At 49.3% G+C, this 22,315-nt stretch overlaps 1 protein-coding gene across 2 annotated transcripts; it reads right to left on the reverse strand.

Annotated features, from left to right (window-relative positions):
- Nucleotides 1–409: 409 nt before the first annotated feature.
- On the reverse strand, nucleotides 410–22,240 carry gpalpp1 (GPALPP motifs containing 1). 2 transcript variants are annotated; one of them, XM_086006503.1, is made up of 8 exons: nucleotides 21,935–22,240; nucleotides 8,122–8,293; nucleotides 7,467–7,568; nucleotides 5,790–5,877; nucleotides 3,452–3,580; nucleotides 2,896–3,060; nucleotides 1,649–1,747; nucleotides 410–822 (listed from the first exon to the last, which is right to left on the reverse strand). In XM_086006503.1, the coding sequence occupies exons 1-8, from the start codon at nucleotides 22,056–22,058 to the stop codon at nucleotides 604–606; spliced, it is 1,098 nt and encodes a 365-aa protein (XP_085862629.1). In that variant the 5' UTR covers nucleotides 22,059–22,240; the 3' UTR covers nucleotides 410–603. The 2 variants fall into 2 exon arrangements, with proteins under 2 accessions (XP_085862629.1, XP_085862630.1); XM_086006504.1 differs by having other exon boundaries at nucleotides 7,467–7,565; nucleotides 21,935–22,237.
- Nucleotides 22,241–22,315: the final 75 nt, after the last annotated feature.

The raw sequence follows: 22,315 nt of genomic DNA on the forward strand, positions 1-22,315 counted from the left end.
CACAGCAGGTGTATTCGAGCACTGAGAAACCAGTACTTTCTCCCCAAAAGGCTGTAGATGCTGGAACAATTAGAGCTTTCAAGACCGAGATGGATAGATTTTTGGAAGGCAAGGATAGCAAAGGATGTGGATCAAAGGCGGGTAAATGTAGTTGAGGTGCAGATAAGCTACGATCTAATTGAATGGCAGTACAGGCACAGGGGGCTGAATGGCCTACTCCTGTTTCTTATGTTCCTGTGAGAAATGCCTCGTATAACTGTACTTGCATTCGCTTTGCACATCAGTGGGATGGGGTTGCTAGGCTAGGGCAATGCTCCACCTTTCAACTGCCCACAGGAGCTTTGTATCCAGTCTTAAAATATTCATCACAGAACAAATATGGCAAAGAAAAGCCTGCTAACAAACATAGATAAAACCAGTTCACTTTATTTAGTTTAATCAAAATTATTAAACAAAGAATATTTTATAACAAGAGACTTGCCACTCATACAACACATCGGCTTGAACCATTGTACCTTACAATACAGAAATATTACAGCAGAGTTAAAACTATAGACTGACTGCAGTTGCTCTAAATCTGCAATTTGCCAGTTAATTTTTTTTTTACAGAAACATGTTGCTTTTTCCATGTGAAAATCTGGTGTTCAGCTCCTTAGACTTCTTGATCAAGGCTTTCTTCTGGGCCTCGTCAAACCGATGAACCTGGAGATCCTGTTCGCGGTCAAACGCCCGTCGCTCCTGGGGTCGGTCCTTCTCATCTTCCGCTTTTCTCTTCAACTTCTTGCTGTGCATATCGAGAAGGGACTCCGATCGTTTGGACTCCTTGGAACAAGAAGAAAAAGTTTGTCGTCATTTTTATCACGAACTGAGCCCCTTTTCTCATCCTAGGTATTCCAGTCACTGGGACCCAGGTAAAGACAACTAAGGTGCTGCAGCACACCAACCCATCTAGTACTGACAGTGCTTCAGCCATCACAGGCTATGAATTCACACTGATGGCCACCAAACAGCTGAGCGCTAGATTTACAATGTGCTGCCTCACTGAAAATGAAAGTACTATTCTGAGGGAGTCACTCCCAGAAATTTTTTTAAAATTTGTGCACGGGGTATGGGCATCGCTGACAAGGCCAACATTTATTGCCCAACCCTAAACATGGCTTCATTATCTTCCTGGTACCATTCCCATATAACATGGCTGGGAATGGTACCGGGAAGATAAGATAACTTGCAGGAGGGAAAGACTGCACGTTGAAAAAATTATTCTGCCTCTCCACCCCCCGAGCGTGTACCAATAGCAACCAATGAAGTCAACTCTTTAAGAGTATTCTTCACAGCGTAATTCATCAATCGATTCTCCTTTCACCCTGGGTTCCTGCAATTCCAAGGTTAAGAGTGCAGGCCAGTGAAGTGGATGCACAAACTGCACGTTCCTGAAACTGAAATCCACCTGAAACACTTCCTCTTCAGAATGGATGTCCCTTGAATATAAAACAAATAGAACTTACCATTGAGCTTCTTTAGAGACACAGGAAGTAGTTCTGTGTAGGGCTGCACTGGTTTTAAGTGGGAGTCACAGTTAAAAAAAGGCCGTTACAACTTTCAACGGATAAGTTCATTTTGCATTGTTTTTGGATATAAAACTGCTCACATTGTACGATGCCACCTCCTTGGCCATCCGTTTATCTCTTTCAGAGAGACTGGGCCGCTCAGGTTCCTTTGCAGGGGAGTCTTTGGCTTCTAACATTTCCTGAGGGAGGAAAGCAAATACAGGTGACGAGAAGTACCCAGGCAGAAATTCCTCAGAAGAAATGACACGAGCAGCCTAAAAAAGGTCACGACGAATAGCTGAACACAGTCAAGCGTGGTTGCAAATCCCGGCCAGAATGGAGATGATTGGGTAATTCCCCCGTCAATCACACCCGGACTGTAAGTGACTGGGATTGATTTTATGCACATAATTAACTATCCTCCACTCACTGCATTGTGCTGGAGAAATAATCCTGCTTTTATCAGGAGACTTTGTTGTACTTTTGGTCATAAGTTCTGCTTGCTGTACTTCACAGAGACTCTGTTTGCTGAATAAATAGATGATTTGCTGTAAGTCCTGCCCTGCCTCCAACTCATTGGCCGACACAGTGGTCAAAAAATTATAGAATTAGCCTACACCAGGTGCAATTACACTCTCCCCTCCACTCTCCCCAGTTCGCAGACACTCTCCCGTCCACTCTCCCCAGTTCGCACTCCCCCCTCCACTCTCCCCAGTTCAGACACTCTCCCCAGTTCGCAGACACTCTCCCTTCCACTCTCAGCCCATCGTGCCTGTACCAGCTCTTTGGTAGAGCTATCCAGCTAGTCCCACTCCCCTGCTCTTTGCCCCCATAGCCCTGCAAATTTTTTCCCTTTTGAAATTTACTACTGAATCTGCTTTATCTGAACACTTTCAAATTTCCTGATGTTTGCTACTTTGGTTGTACTCAGTTTTACACTTCGAAAGGAAGTGTAATTTCAATCAGAACAAACAAGCAAATCAATGCCTGAAGCCCCCCCAAAACTACCCCACCGCCCCACTATGGAACAGATTGCTACCATCCAGGTTTATATACAGTTGATTACAACAAAAGACACCCAAAAGAGTCTCGTCGGCACAAAATTAACAGCAAGGTCTTCCTAATGGGTTCGAGAATGACCATTTTCTGAAATGGAAAATAAGTCCATACAAAATATTAGGTCTGCGCCCACTTCCTGCAAGCATCATACTTAATTCCTGCAATCCTTTTCTTGTCACACTGTGTTGTTGTGAAAGCAGGAATCCTCTCAACTCACTGCGAACGCCACCTTGGGAGCCATTCGATTGTAACAGGAGCAAGACAGCAATCAGAAATACTCTAGACCTACCTGAGCTTTCTTTTCCTTGTCAGCCGGAGTATCTGTCCATATGGACCGGTCGGATGACCCTCCGTTCGCACGCCTCTTAAACGTTCTCGCGCCCAGGCCTATGTTTTGTAACACCGGTGGAAGCTCAGTCATCCAACACTCTCTGGTCTGTTTCTGGGCATCACCCTGACAGATAAAGACATCGGGAAAACAAGGGAGAAAATGTTAAATGTTGGTTAAAACAAATGATCTCTCCTGAAGACAGAAATGCAAAGCCTTGTACCAAAATCGGACAGAACTAAATGAGAGAATTTTTCTGCAACGAGGAAATGCTGAAAGATTAGCTTCAAACCAGCTGTTAAATTCTCCAATCGAAGCACATTGTACAGGGTCAGGTTTTTAAATATGATTCTACAGGGTACTCAAGTCTGGCTCTGCAGCAGCAGAATTCCATTGATCCTGGGGAAGGGAGGAGGCTGGAGGAGAGATATTTGTCAATACAGAGCATACAACGTGCCGCAACTTTACAAGAATCTGCGGCCCACGCAGTAACTGTAGGAAGTAGCTGTTCTCTTACCCCAGAGACCAGCTTTTCCTTCATTCTGTTCGCCCGGCGCTCAATATCCGCTGCCATGCTGCTTTCAGCCACGCCTGTCGAGGGCATCGGGCCAATCAGGGTCTCCTCGTCACTGTTTTCCTCCATGGGCTGTCAAACACAAAGGAGTTGGGTGACACAAAGCTAAGATGTTGCATCCATTGCTTCTGTTGACATGAAGCAGCGGGGAATTGGGGGGGGGGGTGCTTTGAAGAGCTTGTTCTTATTGTTAAACAGCTGGTACTCTGCCCTCAGAAGTACTGGTACTGCTGAAAGATTTTTTTATCCACTGTTTCACAATTATTAAAGATTTATATATCGTTTGTGACAGAGACTGGAAACCATTCGAATCTTGGTACAGTTCTGAACCATCAATGTTACATTCCAATTGGCATTAAGCAGAGACTGGATGGTCAGCCGTGGCTCAGTGGGTAGCATTCTCGTCTCCGAGTCAGGAGGTTGCTGCTTCAAACCCTATTCCAGAGACTCAGGCATATAATCTATCAATCACTGACACTCCAGTGCAGTACTGAGGGAGTGCTGCACTGTTGGAGCTGCTGTCTTTCGAGGCCCCGTCTGCTCTCTCAGGTGGACGTGAAAGATCCCAGGGCACCATTTGAAGCAGAGCAGGGGAGTTCTCCCCTGCGTCCTGGTCAACAGTGATCCCTCTAACAACACCCTAAAACAGATTTTCTGGTCATTTATCTCATTGCTGTTTGTGGGAGCTTACTGTGAGAAAATTGGCTGCTGCATTTTCTACATTACAACAGTGACTACTATTCAAAAGTAATTAATTGGCTGTGAAGCACTTTGAGACAACACGAGGAAGTGAAAGGCGCTAAATAAATGCAGGTTCTTTTATTACTTGTGTTGAATGACAACAAGATTTTGAAATTTTAATGGTTTTAAACAATTCCTTTTTATTTTTTAAAACAAACGCAAAATACAGTGGACGCTGGAAATCTGAAACAAAAACAGAAAATGCTGGAAAACACTCAACAAGTCAGGCTGCATCGGTGGAGAGAGAAACAAAGTTAACGTTTCAGGCCATCGACAGATGCTGCTGGACCTGCTGAGTGTTTTCCAGCATTTTCTGTTTTTATTTCCTTTGTATTTTTGCTGTGCAGTTGCAATGTGGTTAAGATGTCAGGCTGGATATGTATAACAAGAAACTGGATCAGTGAAATGCATATAAACAAGTGTATGTGGTGCGTTGGGTACTCTGCAATTTATCACATGTAAACACCCAAACTCCAGGTGTGCGTATTGGAACCGAGGTACATGCAAAATTTTCTTGATGAAAGCAGACCTCACAAGGCATGGCAAGATGCCATGTAAATCTTAATACTGATTCCAAGTAAAATGAGCTATGACAGTGCCAGCTAAAGTCCTGACCAACATGAGCCCATAGCACAAAGCTGGCATTTCGCTCATACTTCTCGCTACACTTTAGGGCAGCTGCTGTGCTACGATTTACACCACACAATCCCAAAACTGCAGCATTGCACCGCTCTCTGCTGTCTCTAACCTCAGCATCAACCAGGCCTTACAATGGGACCTTTTCGTAGCAATCACAGACTGATCACCATCAACCGATCCACGCTGGAAAGACCATGTACACGGACAGCAGGCGAGGAGGGGGATCGGGCACAGCGGTGATGCCTCAGGTGGTCAAATAGCCAGCCTACAATTATCGCTCACATATTAGGAATGGCCCTTCTGGCACAGTACCAGAAGGTGTTCGCTCGACCATACCCAGGAGGGCTCAATAGGAAATGAAAGAGAATACAGGAATTGGGTCTTAATTTACATCCTCACTTGCCTACTTGGGTTTCATAATTTTCTCCAATTAGGTCTCATACACCCGTTGCATCTCAGCCCCCATCCCAAGCCTCTGCTGACACTGCTCCATAACTAGCATGGGATCAGCCCCACAGAAACTCAGGTTTTCCCTCCGTATGAGAACAATCACCACTCTGCAGGATGGGAAAGAATCGGAGGAAACAGTAACTCCCCTCGCTGTCTCTCTCCCCTCATCACCAACCTGCTGTAAAGCGTCTTTGGAAGAAACTAGGTTCTATTAAAAGGAAGTTTAAGGAAGAACAAGAGTGATCTGGGTTCTATACTGCTCAGACAGTCGCAGCAAAGTGTGTAAAGCAGTAACGTAGCAAAGTACGTAAAGCAGTAACGTAGCAAAGTGCTAGAAAGGGGATTCCTGCAATTCAGTAGATGGCAAATGATAAGATATCAGATCGGCTGCACTGCATGTTACAACATTAAAAATACTGATGGGGGGAAAAGTTTCTTAGATCTTGCTTACCAACGTACTTAAACTTGAGAGTGCAGCTGGTTCGATCTCTTTTTCTGATCTACTGAAACCAGGTGGTAGTGCAGGACCTATAAAAGGCCTAAAGGAAAAAAGTGCCACAAGTGAATTTTCAGAACTGGGTCTGTGTGTCTCCTTTCAGGATCAGTCTCTGGCAATACAAGGCTACGGGCCTCAACCCTTCCATACCAGGCCTGCAGATCTAGCGGTGAGGCCGCAACCCGCAACTAATGGCCCAACTCGTTTGCCCCCCCAGGTTTGCCAGCTCTCATACAGGAATGTAAACCACTATGAAGGAAATGGGAGGAAAAAAAAGCGTTAAGATTCCAGGGGCAGGGCATAGAATTGGTAACCCCCCACCCCCACGGAAATGAACGATCATTCAAAGCTTACAAACGTAGCCACATTTCTCTACCTCATGCTGCACCCAGCTTTTCTAAGAACGAGCTGGTCACTGTGTTGCGAATGCCGAAGCCTTAAAGGATTTTTCTTGTCCTATTTTAGATCATTTTCTCTCCCCCACCCACCCTCACTACTCCAAATAAAATCCAATCCTCTAACATCCAGCCAACAGGGCAGACATGGACCCTGGTCTCTGGCAGTGCCAGTCTGTGACCAGCTAAGATGTGTTGAGAGAGCCTGGGTGATCTGCCATGTGTTTGTCACCTTCCCCTAGAGTATTGTGCAGCATAATCCACCAGGCTACCGCACCATTCTTCAGTAAATTTAAGCCCCTGTTGCCAAGCAAATTCTTCCTTCCCAAAGCAGAGGAGACCTCCAGTTGGTGCTGCTTGGGAAAGTGCAAAGCAACAGGAGAGAAGAGAAACCCGCCGGGAAACGTTACAGCACCAAATAGGGACTGGAGAAACAGTTGCATGGGTAAAAACAGTCGGGCCATGAATACACTCGGGGGAAAAGGGACATTCTGCAGCCTTGTCAGCTGTGGCTCAGTGGCAGCACTCTCGCCTCGGAGTCAGTACGTTGTGGGTTCCAGTCCCACTTGAGAGATTTGAGCACATAATCTAGGCTGATGCTCCCAGTGCAGTACTGTCAAAGGCGCCATCTTTCGGATGAGACGTTAAACCGAGGCCCCGTCTGCCCTCTCCGGTGGATGTAAAAAATCTCATGACATTATTTCAAAAAGAGCAGAGGAGTTCTTCTCCATGTCCTGCCCAATATTTATCACCCAACCAACATCTAAAAGCAGATTATCTGGTCATTATCTCTTTGCTGTTTGTGGGACCTTGCTGTGTGCAAAATGATTGCCAGTACTTCAAAAAGTACTTCATTGACCGTAACGTGCTTTGGGACGTCCCAAAGTCATGAAAGGCCCTATAGAAACCCAACACTTTCTTTCTTTTAAATGGAGATACAACTCTATGAGCCTGAGTGGGAATGGGCTACTTTTAAGCCATGGCAGGCTTCTGTCATCTAGCCAGGCTATTTCTCAGAATGTTCCACCAGAGTCTCAAATGGCCATAAAATATTCCCCCCTCCATCCCCCAAGATGGGAATCGATGGTGATTTGCTTCTGTCAGCAGAAGTTGATAGAAATCCAAGACTTGACATTGGGGACCTCTAGTGGCAGAAAGATGGCAGCATATGAATGATTTTGAACTGGATCTGAGGGACAGAGTAAAATAATTCCTCCTTTAATGAAATTCCCTTTACCGTTCAGGCGATTGCTCTCTTTTTGGAAATCCAGGGGGAAGAGCGGGACCAAAAAATCCATCATCCTCATCTTCATTCCGGGGTGTAGAACACTGCTTGCTGCTTGGGAAAAGAGACAACTTCATCACCGCACAATCAGTACTGTACACACCGGGACATCACCACACAATCAGTACTGTACACACCGGGACATCACCACACAATCAGTACTGTACACACCGGGACATCACCACACAATCAGTACTGTACACACCGGGACATCACCACACAATCAGTACTGTACACACCGGGACATCACCACACAATCAGTACTGTACACCGGGACATCACCACACAATCAGTACTGTACACACCGGGACATCACCACACAATCAGTACTGTACACTGGGACATCACCACACAATCAGTACAGTACACACCGGGACATCACCACACAATCAGTACTGTACACCGGGACATCACCACACAATCAGTACTGTACACACCGGGACATCACCACACAATCAGTACTGTACACACCGGGACATCACCGCACAATCAGTACTGTACACACCGGGACATCACCACAAGCTTAATGTAGTTAGTTATGAACAAGCATGCACACCCACACTTCCCCTACATGTTCAGGTCTTGTGACCGACCAGCACCTGCTTACCTGGCTCTCGCCTTGCCATTACTCTTCTCCATAGCTGCTTGGTCAGATTTCCTCAACTCCAGGGGTGAGCTTTGCTTAGCCTCATCGGTGCACTGGACACTTGCTTCATCATCGCTCGAACTTTCTGAGCTCTTGCTCGACCGGAATCCTGGCGGCAGTGCTGGTCCTGCAACTGTTATATAATGTTGTAACAAAGAATTCCTCACATTCAGGGATAAAACAGTTATAAAGTATAGTCTTCAGTGACCAGTGCGGATGTTGATTGATGACCTTAAGTTGAAACTTCTCTCTTCACCCTTCTCCCACCCTACCTCTCGGTCTCTCAGACTCATCATTTCAAACAACAGTCCTGCTCCCTGGTCAAGGAGCTCACTGGGTGTTTGATCCTCTGTTTGTGGAAACAGCCAAGTCTTCACTCTACTTTGCCCACAGTGTAGTTGACACAGTGTACTTAGCATGTAGGAGTGACAGGCACAGGCCAGTCATTGTCCCACACTGAGGCACTGTGAGCTGCAGCTACACACCACACCACCACTTCTCTGTTTCTGTCAGTAGGTACAGGCACAGCAAATGGTGATCGGGACAGGGAGAGAAGGGAGGGATGTCGCATTTATATTACGACCTCAGGATGTCCCAAAGACCTTCACAGCCAATTAGTTGGTTTTAAGTACAGTCACTGTTGTAGGGAAAAGCGGGCGCCAATTTGCGCACAGCAAGGTCCCACAAGCAGCAATTAGATGAATGACCAGATAATGTTTTTGGCGGTGTTGGTTGAGAGGAATGTTGGCCAGGACACCAGGAGAACTCGATAGCTAAATACTGCGGATGCTGGAAATCCGAAATAACAACAGAAAATGCTGGAAAAACTCAGCAGGCTAGGCAACATCCGTGGAGAGAGAAATAGAGTCAACGTTTCGGGTCGAAACCCTTCTACAGAAGGCCATTTTGCCCTCCTGGTTCATTCATATGGGGAAAAAAAGACAATTCCCCAACTAGTCCAGTTACAGCATCCAACTGTTTCTGAAATAAATCCAGTTTTTGCCCCTACTGCCCTTCCCAGACGTCTGTACGACAGGCTGATCACTCATTCTGTGAAGAACTTCCTGAGGTCAGTCTAAAATTGGCCATTGCCAGTTTGAACAGTGACAGTCTTCCTTTGAAGCAGTGTTTTGGTTGTACCTTTTCTAAACCATTGACTACCTTAATCCTCTTAAGACTATCAGGTCTCCTCGCAGTCACCCACTTCCAAGGCTGCAGCACCCAGCTTTTCCCCATAACCCAGCCCGCCGATCATCAAGTGGTTAACAATCTGGATGTGCCACACTAGCAGCAGAGCCTGATTCTTGCCAGTTTCCAAGCTAAAGCCAATGCCATTGCTACAGGGACACAAGAACTTCTAGCAGTCTCCAATATAAAATCATTGCTTGTCATTATGGTTTGCAAGACACAATGTGTGTTGGAACTGACGGTGTCTGCTCTGCAATCGGTAGTGCTCTTGCCTCTGAAAGTTGTAGGTTCGATCCCTGCACCGGCACTCGGGTGTGTAACCCACCTGCCTTTTCAAGGGGTGTAACCGGAGAGAAGAGGGCTGGTAGGATGAAATAAAAATGGGCTGGAGGGTTTTCATTATCCAAGTTTCATTTACTGGCGGTTAATAGGGTATGATAGTGTAATGGTTATGTCGTTCAGCTGAGTGGGAGTGCACTCGCCTGGATCCATTTTTATCTATCTAATCGTAGCCAGAGAATCACCTACAACGGCTTCTCTTCCCGCTCCCGCATCGTTACCTATGATGTCCCTCAAGGATCTATCCTTGGCCCCCTCCTATTTCTCATCTACATATTGCCCCTTGGCGGCATCATTCAAAAACACAGCCTCAGTTTCCACATGTACGCTGATGACACCCAGCTCTACCTCACTACCACTTCTCTCGACCCCTCCACGGTCTCTAAATTGTCAGACTGCTTGTCCGACATCCAGTTCTGGATGAGCTGAAATTTTCTCCAATTAAATATTGGGAAGACCGAAGCCATTGTTTTCAGTCCCCGCCACAAACTCCGTTCCCTAGCCACTGACTCCATCCCTCTCCCTAACATCTGTCTGAGGCTGAACCACACGGTTTGCAACCTTGGTGCCATATTCGACCTTAAAATGAGCTTCCGACCACATATCCGCAGCATAACTAAGACCGCCTATTTCTACCACAGTAACATCACCCGTCTCTGCCCTTGCCTCAGCTCATTCGCTGCTGAAACCCTCATCCATGCCTTTGTTACCTCTAGACTTGACTATTCCAATGCACTCCTGGCTGGCCTCCCACATTCTACCCTACGTAAACTTGAGGTGATCCAAAACTCGGCTGCCCGTGTCCTAACTCGCACCAAGTCCCGTTCGCCCATCTCCCCTGTGCTCGCTGACCTACATTGGCTCCTGGTTAAGCAACGCCCCACTTTCAAAATTCTCATCCTTGTTTTCAAATCTCTCCATGGCCTCGCCCCTCCATATCTCTGTAATCTCCTTCAGCCCCACAAACCCGCCCCCCAAGATATCTGCGCTCCTCTAATTCTGCCCTCTTGAGGATCCCTGATTATAATCGCTCCACCATTGGTGGCCGTGCCTTCTGTTGCCTCGGCCCTAAGCTCTGGAATTCTCCGCCTAAACCACTCCGCCTCGCTACCTCTCTTTCCTCCTTTAAGTCGCTCCTTAAAACCTACCTCTTCGACCAAGCTTTTGATCACCTGGCCTAATTTCTCCTTATGTGGCTCAGTGTCAATTTCTTTTTGTCTTTTAACACTCCTGTGAAGCGCCTTGGGATGTTTTACTACGTTAAAGGCGCTATATAAATAAAAGTTGTTGTTGTTGTTCATGGTTAATAATCCAGAGAACGCGAGTTCAAATCTCTGCATGGCATAAACGGGTCTTTTTCCGAGTGGCAGGCAGTGACTAGTGGGGTACCACAGGGATGGGTCCTAGGACCCCAGCTATTCACAATATATATTAATGATCTAGACGAGGGGACTAGATGTAATATCTCCAAGTTTGCAGATGACACAAAGCTGGGTGGGCGTGTGTGCTGTGAGGAGGATGCAGAGAAACTCCAGTATGGTTTGGACAGGTTGGGTGATTATACTGCATCTGCCATGCATCTGCCCAATGTGGATAAATGCGAGGTTATCCACTTTGGTGGCAAAAACAGGAAGACTGATTATTATCTGAACGGCAATAGATTGGGAGAAGGGGAAGTGCAACGAGACCTGGGTGTCATTGTGCACCAGTCGATGAAGGTAAGCATGCAGGTGCAGCAGGCGGTTAAGAAGGCAAATGGTATGTTGGCCTTCATAGCGAGGGGAATCGAGTACAGGAGCAAGGATGTCTTGCTGCAGTTGTACAGGGCCTTGGTGAGACCACACCTTGAGTATTGTGTGCAGTTTTGGTCGCCTATTCTGAGGAAGGATGTTCTTGCCATGGAGGGAGTGCAGCGAAGATTCACCAGACTGATACCTGGGATGGCAGGAATGACGTATGGAGAGAGATTGGGTCGATTGAGCTTGTATTCGCTAGAGTTGAGAAGAATGAGAGGGGATCTCATTGAAACTTATAAAATTCTAACAGGACTAGACAGACTAGATGCAGGAAGGATGTTCTCGATGGCGGGGGAGTCCAGAACCAGGGGTCACAGTCTAAGGATAAGGGGTAAGCCATTTAGGACAGAGATGAGGAGGAATTTCTTCACCCAGAGTGGTGAACCTGTGGAATTCTCTACCACAGAAGACAGTTGAGGCGAATTCATTCATTAAATATATTCAAGAAGGAGTTAGATATATTTCTTAAGGCTAAAGGGATCAAGGGATATGGGGAGAAGGCAGGGACAGGGTACTGATTTTGGATGATCAGCCATGATCTCATTAAATGGCGGAACAGGCTCGAGGGGCCGAATGGCCTACTCCTGCTCCTATCTTCTATGTTTCTATGGCAGCTTCAGAATTTGAATTCAGTTTTTTTAAATTCTGGATATAAAAAGCTGGCACCATAAAGCTGTCAGATTGTCGTAAAAACCTAACTAGTTCATTAATGTCCATTAGGGAAGGAAATTTGCCGTCCTTACCCAGTCTGGCCTATATGTGTAATAACAAAATATTAGCACAGGTAAAGGGGATACATTTGAGGGATGAACTCCCAGATAGAGTAGTGGAGACAAAAACCCTGGAATGATTTAAGGGACAATTTGATACTACAATTGGTGGGGTGGGGGGTTTGTAGGATCTTGTTGGATGGATGGACTAAGAGGAGTGAATTTTTTTACGCAGCGAGTTGCCCTGACCCAGAGCAGGAGTTCTCAACCTTTTTGCTTCTGAGGCACTTCCCTCCAGTATTAAAAATTCCACGGACCCCCTGTAACACAACACACGTATTTTTTTCTGTATAAAATGTAGATATACAATTAAACATATATTTATTATTATTGTTTTACTTACTCAATGTGAAACTTGTTGCTGGTGTTGAGCAACAATTCTAAATTCCAATGCAGGAAATACTCAGCAGGTCAGGCAGCATCTGTGGAGAGAGAAACAGAGTTAATGTTTCAGGTCAATGACTTTTCATCAGAACTGGTCATTGACCTGAAACGTTAACTCCGTTTCTCTCTCCACTTGCTGAGTGTTTTCCTACATTTTCTGTTTTTAATTTCAGATTTCCAGCATCCGCAGTTAGTATTTTGCTTGCTTGTATATACCAGCTTGTATGTGAGATCTTAAAAGCACAATAATCCCTCCCCTCCACAGGAACTTTACAGATGGAAATCGAAAAAGCAACATCTACATTCTGGAAAGAAAGACTTGCATATATACAGCACCTTACCACCACCACCGGACGTCCCAAAGTGCTTTACAGCCAATGAAGTACTTTTTGGAGTGTGGTCACTGTTGTAATGTAGGAAACGTGACAGGCAATTTGTGCAAAGCAAGTTCCCACAAACAGATATGTGATAATGACCAGATAATCTGTTTAGTGATGTTGGTTGAGAGATAAATATTGGCCAGGACACTGGGAGAACACCCCTGCTCTTCTTCAAAATAATGCTATGGGATCTTTTATGTCCACCTGAGAGGGCAGACGGGGCCTCGGTTTAACATCTCATCCAAAAGACGGTACCTCCGACAATGCAGCACTCCCTCAGTACTGCCCTGGAGTGTCAGCCTAGATTTTTGGAGTGGGACTTGAACTCAAAACCTTCTGGCTCAGAGGCGAGGGTGCTACCAATTGAGCCACAGCTGACACTGTTAAATGATGAAACTAAGAGACCTGTGAATCTCATGCATTAGGAGTGAGTCACTTATGTTGGTTTAAACACGTGCCTTACTGTGGATGCCACTGATGATTAAACACCACTTCATGTATTGAGAAAGGGGTGCAATCCTCTTCACTCCTTAATGATAAACCTGACACCCACCATTGCCCCGAATCCTTTCGCATCACTCGTTCCCTGGCGTGAGCATGATCCAATTGCCTGTGGAACAAAGCGCTGGATACCGGGCACCGAGGAGCACGGCATCCTCCCGTCCCGAACTTATGCATAGCGCCGAACCGTTTCGCTCAAGCCCTGCTGAGGCCTTCCTCACCTGCTCCATCAAGGGCTGCTGTCTGGCTCAGTCGCCGCTAACATGTTACTGCACGGTGCGTACTGGCCGTGAAAGCGGACAAACAACAGCGGCGCTACTGCTGCTGCATTTACCACTACGCATGCGCAGCCAGGCCGAGGAGATGGTGGCCTAAAGGAGGCAAAAAAAAATCAGGAGAACAGTTGGATTTTACCAGCGGCGGCGCCGGAAGTGGAGGACAAATTGCTGTTTGGGCTGTGAAAGTGGCAATGTGCAGGTACAGTACAGGGTATTTTTGGTGGACCCCTTGAAACCTTCTTGCAGACCCCTAGGGGGCCGCTTGAGAACCCCTGATCTGGAATGCACTGCGTAAAATTGTGGTGGAAGCAGATTAAATAACTATCGAAAGGTAATTGGATATATAGTTGAAAAAGGAAAAATTTGCAGATGAGTGGGACTAATTGGATAGCGCTTTCAAAGAGATGGCACAGGCATGATGGGCCGAATGGCCTCCTTCTGTGCTGTATCATTCTATGTGATTGATAGTTAAGTACTTCTTAATAGGTCAAAATCTTGTGTACAGCACACACTAGCTGCAAGTGTCATCTCCACCCCCCCCCCCCGTTCCCATTACACTTTCACTTTCTCAAAGTAAAACAGCAGCAAGTCTGGATCGACAAATATACAACAAAATACATTCCTTTAAGGCACAAAAAAACCCACAGCAAAAGTGGTCCAACTGTGGCTGACAAGAGAAGTTAAAGTAGTATTAGATCAAAGGAAGAGGCTTATAATGTTGCCAAAAAGAATAGTAAGCCTGATGATTGAGAGGATTTTAGAATTCAGCAAAGGAGGACCAAGAAATTGATAAAGAAACGGAAAATAGAATGAGAGTAAACTAGCAAGAGACATAAAAACAGACTGTAAAAGCTTCTATAGGTAAGTAATAAGGAAAAGATTTGCAAAAGTAAATGTGGGTCCCTTACAGGCTGAGACAGGAGAAATTATAATGCGGAATAAGGAAATGGCAGAGAAATTAAACAAATACTTTGTGTCTGTCTTCACGGAAGACGCAAAAACTTCCTGGAAATAGCGGAGAACCAATAGTGGGTCTAGCGAGAATGAGGAACTGAAAGAAATTAGTATTAGTAAAAAAAATAGTACTGGAGAAATTAATGAAACTGAAAGCTGATAAATCCCCTGGACCGGATGGCCTACATCTTAGGGTTTTGAAAGAGGTGGCTATAGAGATAGTGGATGCATTGGTTGTCATTTTCCAAAATTCCATATTCTGGAACGGTTCCTGCAGATTGTAAGGTAGCAAATGTAACCCCCTATTTAAGAAAGGAGGGAGAGAGAAAACGGGGAACTACAGACCAGTTAGCCTGACATCAGTAGTAGGGAAAATGCTAGAATCTATTATTAAGGACGTGGTAACAGGGCAATTAGAAAATAATAATAGGATTGGGCAGAGTCAACACGGATTTATGAAAGGGAAATCGAGTTGGACCAATCTGTTGGAGTTTTACTGAGGTTGTAACTAGCAGAATAGATAAGGGGGAGCCAGTGGATGTGGTGTATTTGGATTTTCAGAAGGCCTTCGATAAGGTGCCACACAAGAGGTTATTAAACAAAATTAGGGCTCGTGGGATTGGGGGTAATATACTAGCACGGACTGAGGTTTGGTTAACGGACAGAAAACAGAGAGTAGGAATAAACGGATCATTTTCGGGTTGGCAGGCTGTAACTAGTGGGGTACCGCAAGGATCAGTGCTTGGGCCTCAGCTATTCACAATCTACATCAATGATTTGGGTGAGGGGACCAAATGTAATATATCCATTTTTGTTGATGATACAAAGCTTGGTGGGAATATAAGTTGTGAGGAGGATGCAAGGAGGCTTCAAGGGGATATAGACAGGCTAAGTGAGTGGGCAAGAACATGGCAAATGGAATATAATGTGGTGAACTGTGAAGTCATCCACTTTGGTAGAAAAAATTGAAAAGCAGAGTATTTTTTAAATGGTGAGAGATTGGGAAATGTTGGTGTTCAGAGGGATCTAGGTGTCCTTGTACACGAATCACTGAAAGTTAACATGCAGGTACAGAAAGCAAATGGTATGTTGGCCTTTATTACAAGAGAATTTGAGTATATGAGTAAAGATGTCTTACTGCAATTATATAGGGCCCTGGTGAGACCACACCTGGAGTATTGTGTACCCTTTTGGTCTCCTTACCCAAGGAAGGATATACTTGCCATAGAGGGAGTGCAATGAATTTCTGGGATGGGGGGATTGTCCTATGAGGAGAGACTGAGTAGACTAGCCTATAATCTCTGGAGTTTAGAAGAATGAGAGGTGATCTCATTGAAACATACAAAATTCTTACAGGACTTGAAAAGGTAGATGCAGGGAGGATGTTTCCCCTGGCCGGGGAGTCTAGAACCAGGGGTCCCAGTCCCAGTATAAGGGGTCGGCCATTTAGGACTGAGATGAAGTGAAATTTCTTCACTCAGAGGGTGGTGAATCTTTGAAATTCTCTACCCCAGAGGGCTGTGGCGGTTCAGTCATTAAGTATATTCAAGACAGAGATTGATAATTTTTGAATATTAAGGGAATCAAGGGATATGGGGATGGTGCAGGAAAGCGAAGATCAGCCATAATCGTATTGAATGGCGGAGCAGGCTCGAAGGGCCAAATGGCCTACTCCTGTTCCTATTTCTTATGAAGAGGTAGGAAGGTACGAGTCAATAGGAAGGATAGCTCTCCGTAACATCACCTGACTCTACCCGTTTTAGCTCTCTGCTGTCAAAACGCTCATCTATGCCTTTTTTACTTCTAGACTTGACTATTCCAACGCACTCCTGGCTAGCCTCCCATGTTCTACCCTCCGTAAACTTGAGGTCATCCAAAACTCTGCTGCCCGTGTCCTAACTCGCACCAAGTCCTGTTCGCCCATCACTCCTGTGCTCGCTGACCTATACTGGCTCCCGGTTAAGCAACGCCTCAACTTTAAAATTCTTACCCTTGTGTTCAAATCCCTTCATGGCCTTGCCCCTCCCTATCTCTGTAATCTCCTCCAGCCCCACAACCCTCCCAGAGATATTTGCACTCCTCTAATTCTGCCCTCTTGAGCATCCCTGATTTTAATCACGCCACCATTGGCGGCAATGCCTTCTGCTGCTAGGCCCTAAGCTCTGGAATTCCCTCTCTAAACCTCTCCAACCCTCTCTCCAACTTTACGACACTCCCTAAATCCTACCTCTTTGACCAAGCTTTTGGTCACTGCCTGAATATCTCATGTGGCTCGGTTTGATAATGCTGCTGCTGTGAAGCACCTTGGGAGGTTTCCCTACTTTAAAGGCGCTTTATAAATCCAAGTTGTGGGAAGAAGGGGTGCCAAGGGGGAGGGGAGGTGGGGGGAGAGAAGAGGGGTGTCAAGGAGGGGCGGGGTGCCAAGGGGGGGGATGAGAGGGGTGCCAAGGGGGGTGAGAGGGGTGCCAAGGGGGGGTGAGAGGGGTGCCAAGGGGGGTGAGAGGGGTGCCAAGGGGGGGGGTGAGAGGGGTGCAGGGGGGGTGAGAGGGGTGCCAAGGGGGGGTGAGAGGGGTGCCAAGGGGGGGGGAGAGGGGTGCCAAGGGGGGGGGGGGGGGTGAGAAGGGTGCCAAGGGGGGGGGGGGGGGTTTGAGGGGTGCCAAGGGGCGGTGAGAGGGGTGCCAAGGGGGGGTGAGGGGGTGCCAAGGGGGGGGGGGTTGAGAAGGGTGCCAAGGGGTGGGGGGGTGAGCTGGGTGCCAAGGGGGGGGGGGGGTGAGAGGGGTGCCAAGGGGAGGTGAGAGGGGTGCCAAGGGGGGGGGGGGGGTGAGAGGGGTGCCAAGGGGGGGGGGGGTGAGAAGGGTGCCAAGGGGGGGATGAGAGGGGTGCCAAGGGGGGGATGGGAGGGGGGTGCCGGGGGGGGGGTGGGTGAGAGGGGTGCCAAGGGGGGGGGGGGTGAGAGGGGTGCCAAGGGGGGGGTGAGAGAGGTGCCGGGGGGGGGGGGGGGGGGGTGAGGGGGGTGCCAAGGGGGGGGGTGAGAGGGGTGCCAAGGGGGGGTGAGAGGGGTGCCAAGGGGGGGTGAGAGGGGGTGCCAAGGGGGGGGGTGAGGAAGGGTGCCAAGGGGGGGGTGAGAGGGGTGCCAAGGGGGGGGGGGGGGTGAGAGGGGTGCCAAGGGGGGGGGGTGAGAAGGGTGCCAAGGGGGGGGGGGGGGGTAGAGGGGTGCCAAGGGGGGGGGGGGGGGGTGAGAGGGGTGCCAAGGGGGGGGGGGGGTGAGAAGGGTGCCAAGGGGGGTGAGAAGGGTGCTAAGGGGGGGTTGAGAGGGGTGCCAAGGGGGGGGATGAGAGGGTGCCAAGGGGGGGGGATGAGGAGGGGTGCCAAGGGGGGGATGAGAGGGGTGCCAAGGGGGGGGTGAGAGGGGTGCCAAGGGGGGGGGGTGAGAGGGGTGCCGGGGGGGGGGGGTGAGAGGGGTGCCAAGGGGGGGGTGAGAGGGGTGCCAAGGGGGGGGTGAGAGAGGTGCCGGGGGGGGGGGGGGGTGAGGGGGGTGCCAAGGGGTGGTGAGAGGGGTGCCAAGGGGGGGTGAGAGGGGTGCCAAAGGGGTTGAGAGGGGTGCCAAGGGGGGGTGAGAGGGGTGCCAAGGGGGGGAGGGGGTGAGAGGGGTGCCAAGGGGGGGGTGAGAGGGGTGCCAAGGGGGGGGTGAGAAGGGTGCCAAGGGGGGGTGAGAGGGGTGCCAAGGGGGGGTGAGAGGGGTGCCAAGGGGGGGTGAGAGGGGTGCCAAGGGGGGTGAGAGGGGTGCCAAGGGGGCGGGGGGTGAGAAGGCTGCCAAGGGGGGGGGGGGTGAGAAGGCTGCCAAGGGGGGGGGGGGGTGAGAAGGGTGCCAAGGGGGGGTGAGAAGGGTGCCAAGGGGGGGTGAGAAGGGTGCCAAGGGGGGGGTGAGAAGGGTGCCAAGGGGGGTGAGAGGGGTGCCAAGGGGGGGATGAGAGGGGTGCCAAGGGGGGGGATGAGAGGGGTGCCAAGGGGGGGATGAGAGGGTGCCAAGGGGGGGGGGGGGGGGAGAGGGGGGTGAGAGGGGGTGCCGGGGGGGGTGAGAGGGGTGCCAAGGGGGGGGGGGTGAGGGGGGTGCCAAGGGGGTGTGAGAGGGGTGCCAAGGGGGGTTGAGAGGGTGCCAAGGGGGGTTGAGAGGGGTGCCAAGGGGGGGGGTGAGAGGGGTGCCAAGGGGGGGTGAGAGGGGTGCCAAGGAGGGGGGGGTGAGAGGGGTGCCGGGGGGGTGAGAGGGGTGCCAAGGGGGGGGGGGGGTGAGAGGGGTACCAAGGGGGGGGGTGAGAAGGGTGCCAAGGGGTGGTGAGAGGGGTGCCAAGGGGGGGGGGGGGTGAGAGGGGTGCCAAGGGGGGGGTGTGAGAGGGGTGCCAAGGGGGGGGGTGAGAGGGGTGCCAAGGGGGGGGGGGGGTGAGAAGGCTGCCAAGGGGGGGGGGGGTTTTGAGAAGGGTGCCAAGGGGGGGGGGGGGTGAGAAGGGTGCCAAGGGGGGGTGAGAGGGGTGCCAAGGGGGGGGTGAGAGGGGTGCAAGGGGGGGGTGAGAGGGGTGCCAAGGGGGGGGGGGGGGTGAGAGGGGTGCGGGGGGGGTGAGAGGGGTGCCAAGGGGGGGTGAGGGGTGCCAAGGGGGGGGTGAGAGGGGTGCCAAGGGGGGGGGTGAGAGGGGTGCCAAGGGGGGGGGGTGAGAGGGGTGCCAAGGGGGGGGGGTGAGAGGGGTGCCAAGGGGGGGGGTGAGAAGGGTGCCAAGGGGGGGTGAGAAGGGTGCCAAGGGGGGGTGGGGGTTAGAGGGGTGCCAAGGGGGGGGTGAGAGGGGTGCCAAGGGGGGGGGGTGAGAGGGGTGCCAAGGGGGGGGGGTGAGAGGGGTGCCAAGGGGGGGGGGGTGAGAGGGGTGCCAAGGGGGGTGAGAGGGGTGCCAAGGGGGGGTGAGAGGGGTGCCAAGGGGGGTGAGAGGGGTGCCAAGGGGGGTGAGAGGGGTGCCAAGGGGGGGTGAGAGGGGTGCCAAGGGGGGGTGAGAGGGGTGCCAAGGGCGGGGGGGGGGGTGAGAGGGGTGCCAAGGGGGGGACCCAAAATAAATTTCACACTAGGAACAACCAAAATTGAACAAACCACTAACCACACACACTTGGGCTTAAAAATCAGTTCTACGGGAAATTTTCATCTGGCTGTGAATGAACTGAAAGAGAAAGCAAGAAGGGCTTTCTATGCCATTAAAAAATCAATCCAAATAGAAATCCCAATTAGCATTTGGCTCAAAATTTTTAAATCAGTAATTGAACCAATTGCACTCTATGGCAGAGGGGTGTGGGAACCGCTAACACAAGAAGAATTCTCAAAATGGGACAAACACCCAATTGAGATCCTACATGCAGAATTCTGTAAAAGTATCCTCAGGACTCAAAGGAAAACCGTAAACAATGCATGCAGGGCAGAACTAGGCCAATATCCATTAATAATCACTATCCAAGAAAGAGCCACCAAATCTTGGAAACACCTAAAAATGAGCAACCCCCACTGCTATCATTACGAAGCCCTGAAATGCCAAGAGAGGACCATAAAGAAGAATACCCTCAGTCAACTAGTCCTGGGACTCAGTGAAGTAACTACTAACACTACTAACAATAACCAGCCCCAGGACAGTGACAGCATAACAAAGAATTCGACCCAACACAATCGTCGCTAAGCAAAAGGAAAAATATGTCATATTGGGCAGAAACAACAAAAACCCAAAGCAAACTCAATTGCTACTTGGCCCTAAACAGACAATACAACATGGCTGATTACCTGACCATGGTAAAGGATAGCAAACTGAGAAAAACCTTGACAATGTACAGACTTAGTGAACATAGCCTGGCGATCGAAAAAGGTAGACACAGGCAGACCCGGCTACCAAGAGAGGACAGGATATGCTCTCACTGCAGTCAGGGAGTGGTGGAGACAGAGATGCACTTCCTCACAGCTTGTAGAAAATATCAGGGCATAAATTCTACCCAAAATTCACAAAAATATGCCCGGAATTCAGAAATTTGAATGACGACCAAAAACTCCCATACCTACTAGGGGAAGAAAGAAATTGTGTAACATTAGCGGCACACTATGTTACAGCTTGCCATAAACAGAGGGACAACCACTAAATATAAGAGTATATACAAATTATATGAATGTATATTTATACACTCAGGGATATATCTGTTTATACACTGTATGGATAGATCTATATTTATGTGCTCAACCATGAATGTTTTTTGATGCTTTGGCAACATAAGATGTACCTTGTCATGCCAATAAAGCGATTTTGAATTTGAATTTGAGAGGGGTGCCAAGGGGGGGGGGGGGGTGAGAGGGGTGCCAAGGGGGGGGGGGGTGAGAGGGGTGCCGGGGGGGGGGACAGGATATGCTCTCACTGCAGTCAGGGAGTAGTGGAGACAGAGATGCACTTCCTCACAGCCTGCGGAAAATATCAGGGCATCAGGGAGAATTTCTACCAAAAATTCTCACAAATATGCCCTGATTTCAGAAATCTGAATGACAACCAAAAACTCCCATTCCTACTGGGAGAGGAGAGAAGCTGTATAACACTGGCGGCACACTATGTTACAGCTTGCCATGAACAGAGGGACAACCAGTAAACTAAGAAAAGAATATATATAAACAATGCGAATGTATATTTATACACTCAGGGATATACCTGTTTATACACTGTATGAATAGAACTGCGTTTATGTGCTAAACCATAAATGTATTTTGATGCTTTGGCAACATAAGATGTAACTTATCATGCCAATAAAGCGATTTGAATTGAATTGAATTGAGAGGGGTGCCAAAGGGGGGGGGGGTGAGAGGGGTGCCAAAGGGGGGGGGGGTGAGAGGGGTGCCAAGGGGTGGTGACAGAGGTGCCAAGGGGGGGGTGAGAGGGGTGCCAAAGGGGGGGGGTGAGAGGGGTGCCAAAGGGGGGGGGAGTGAGAGGGGTGCCAAAGGGGGGGGGTGAGAGGGGTGCCAAGGGGGGGGGTGAGAGGGGTGCCAAAGGGGGGGGGTGAGAGGGGTGCCAAGGGGGGGTGAGAGGGGTGCGGGGGAGACGGGTGCCAAGGGGGGGTGAGGGCCCGTATCCAGCGGGCTCGCGATCAGAACGCTGCGCCACCAGCCGTTCCAAATCGAACGCACGCACCTGTTTCATCGAACGCCGCTTTCGAATGCCGCCGACGGTCGGACTGGGATTGGGAATGTTGGCCCCGCGCCGTCCTGTAGCCGGGAGGCAGCGCGGGGCCGATGAGGGGCGCCTCCTCAGACATGACGGACTGCAGCCCGAGTCCCTCACCCGCCGCGCGCCGATGACGTGTCGTCGCGACCAACTGCCAGAGACATTTACAGTTCAACAAAAACAAAATCACAACGTTGTTGAATTTTTTAAAATGTTAACAAATCGATCGTGATAACGAAAGCCGCAATTCAGTTTACAGATCGGTGTACTTCACTCGAACAGTGCGCGGAGGGGGGCTTGTTTCCCTTCGACCGTTGGTTGCAAGATGAGCCCTCCTGCTTCACTCTC

This window comes from Somniosus microcephalus, chromosome 14, assembly GCF_052327205.1.
Source record: "Somniosus microcephalus isolate GS21.2 chromosome 14, FLI_Smic_1.0, whole genome shotgun sequence".
NCBI classification, from domain to species: domain Eukaryota; kingdom Metazoa; phylum Chordata; class Chondrichthyes; order Squaliformes; family Somniosidae; genus Somniosus; species Somniosus microcephalus.

Bases quoted from the DNA above. Each gene is read 5' to 3' on its own strand.
- gpalpp1 (XM_086006503.1), bottom strand. From the start codon at position 22,058: ATGTCTGAGGAGGCGCCCCTCATCGGCCCCGCGCTGCCTCCCGGCTAC. The intron at 8,294-21,934 runs GTGCGTGCGTTC...ATTATATAACAG, and splicing joins AGCGGCGTTCGATGAAACAG to TTGCAGGACCAGCACTGCCG. The intron at 5,878-7,466 runs GTAAAGGGAATT...TTTTTCCTTTAG, and splicing joins AGAGAGCAATCGCCTGAACG to GCCTTTTATAGGTCCTGCAC.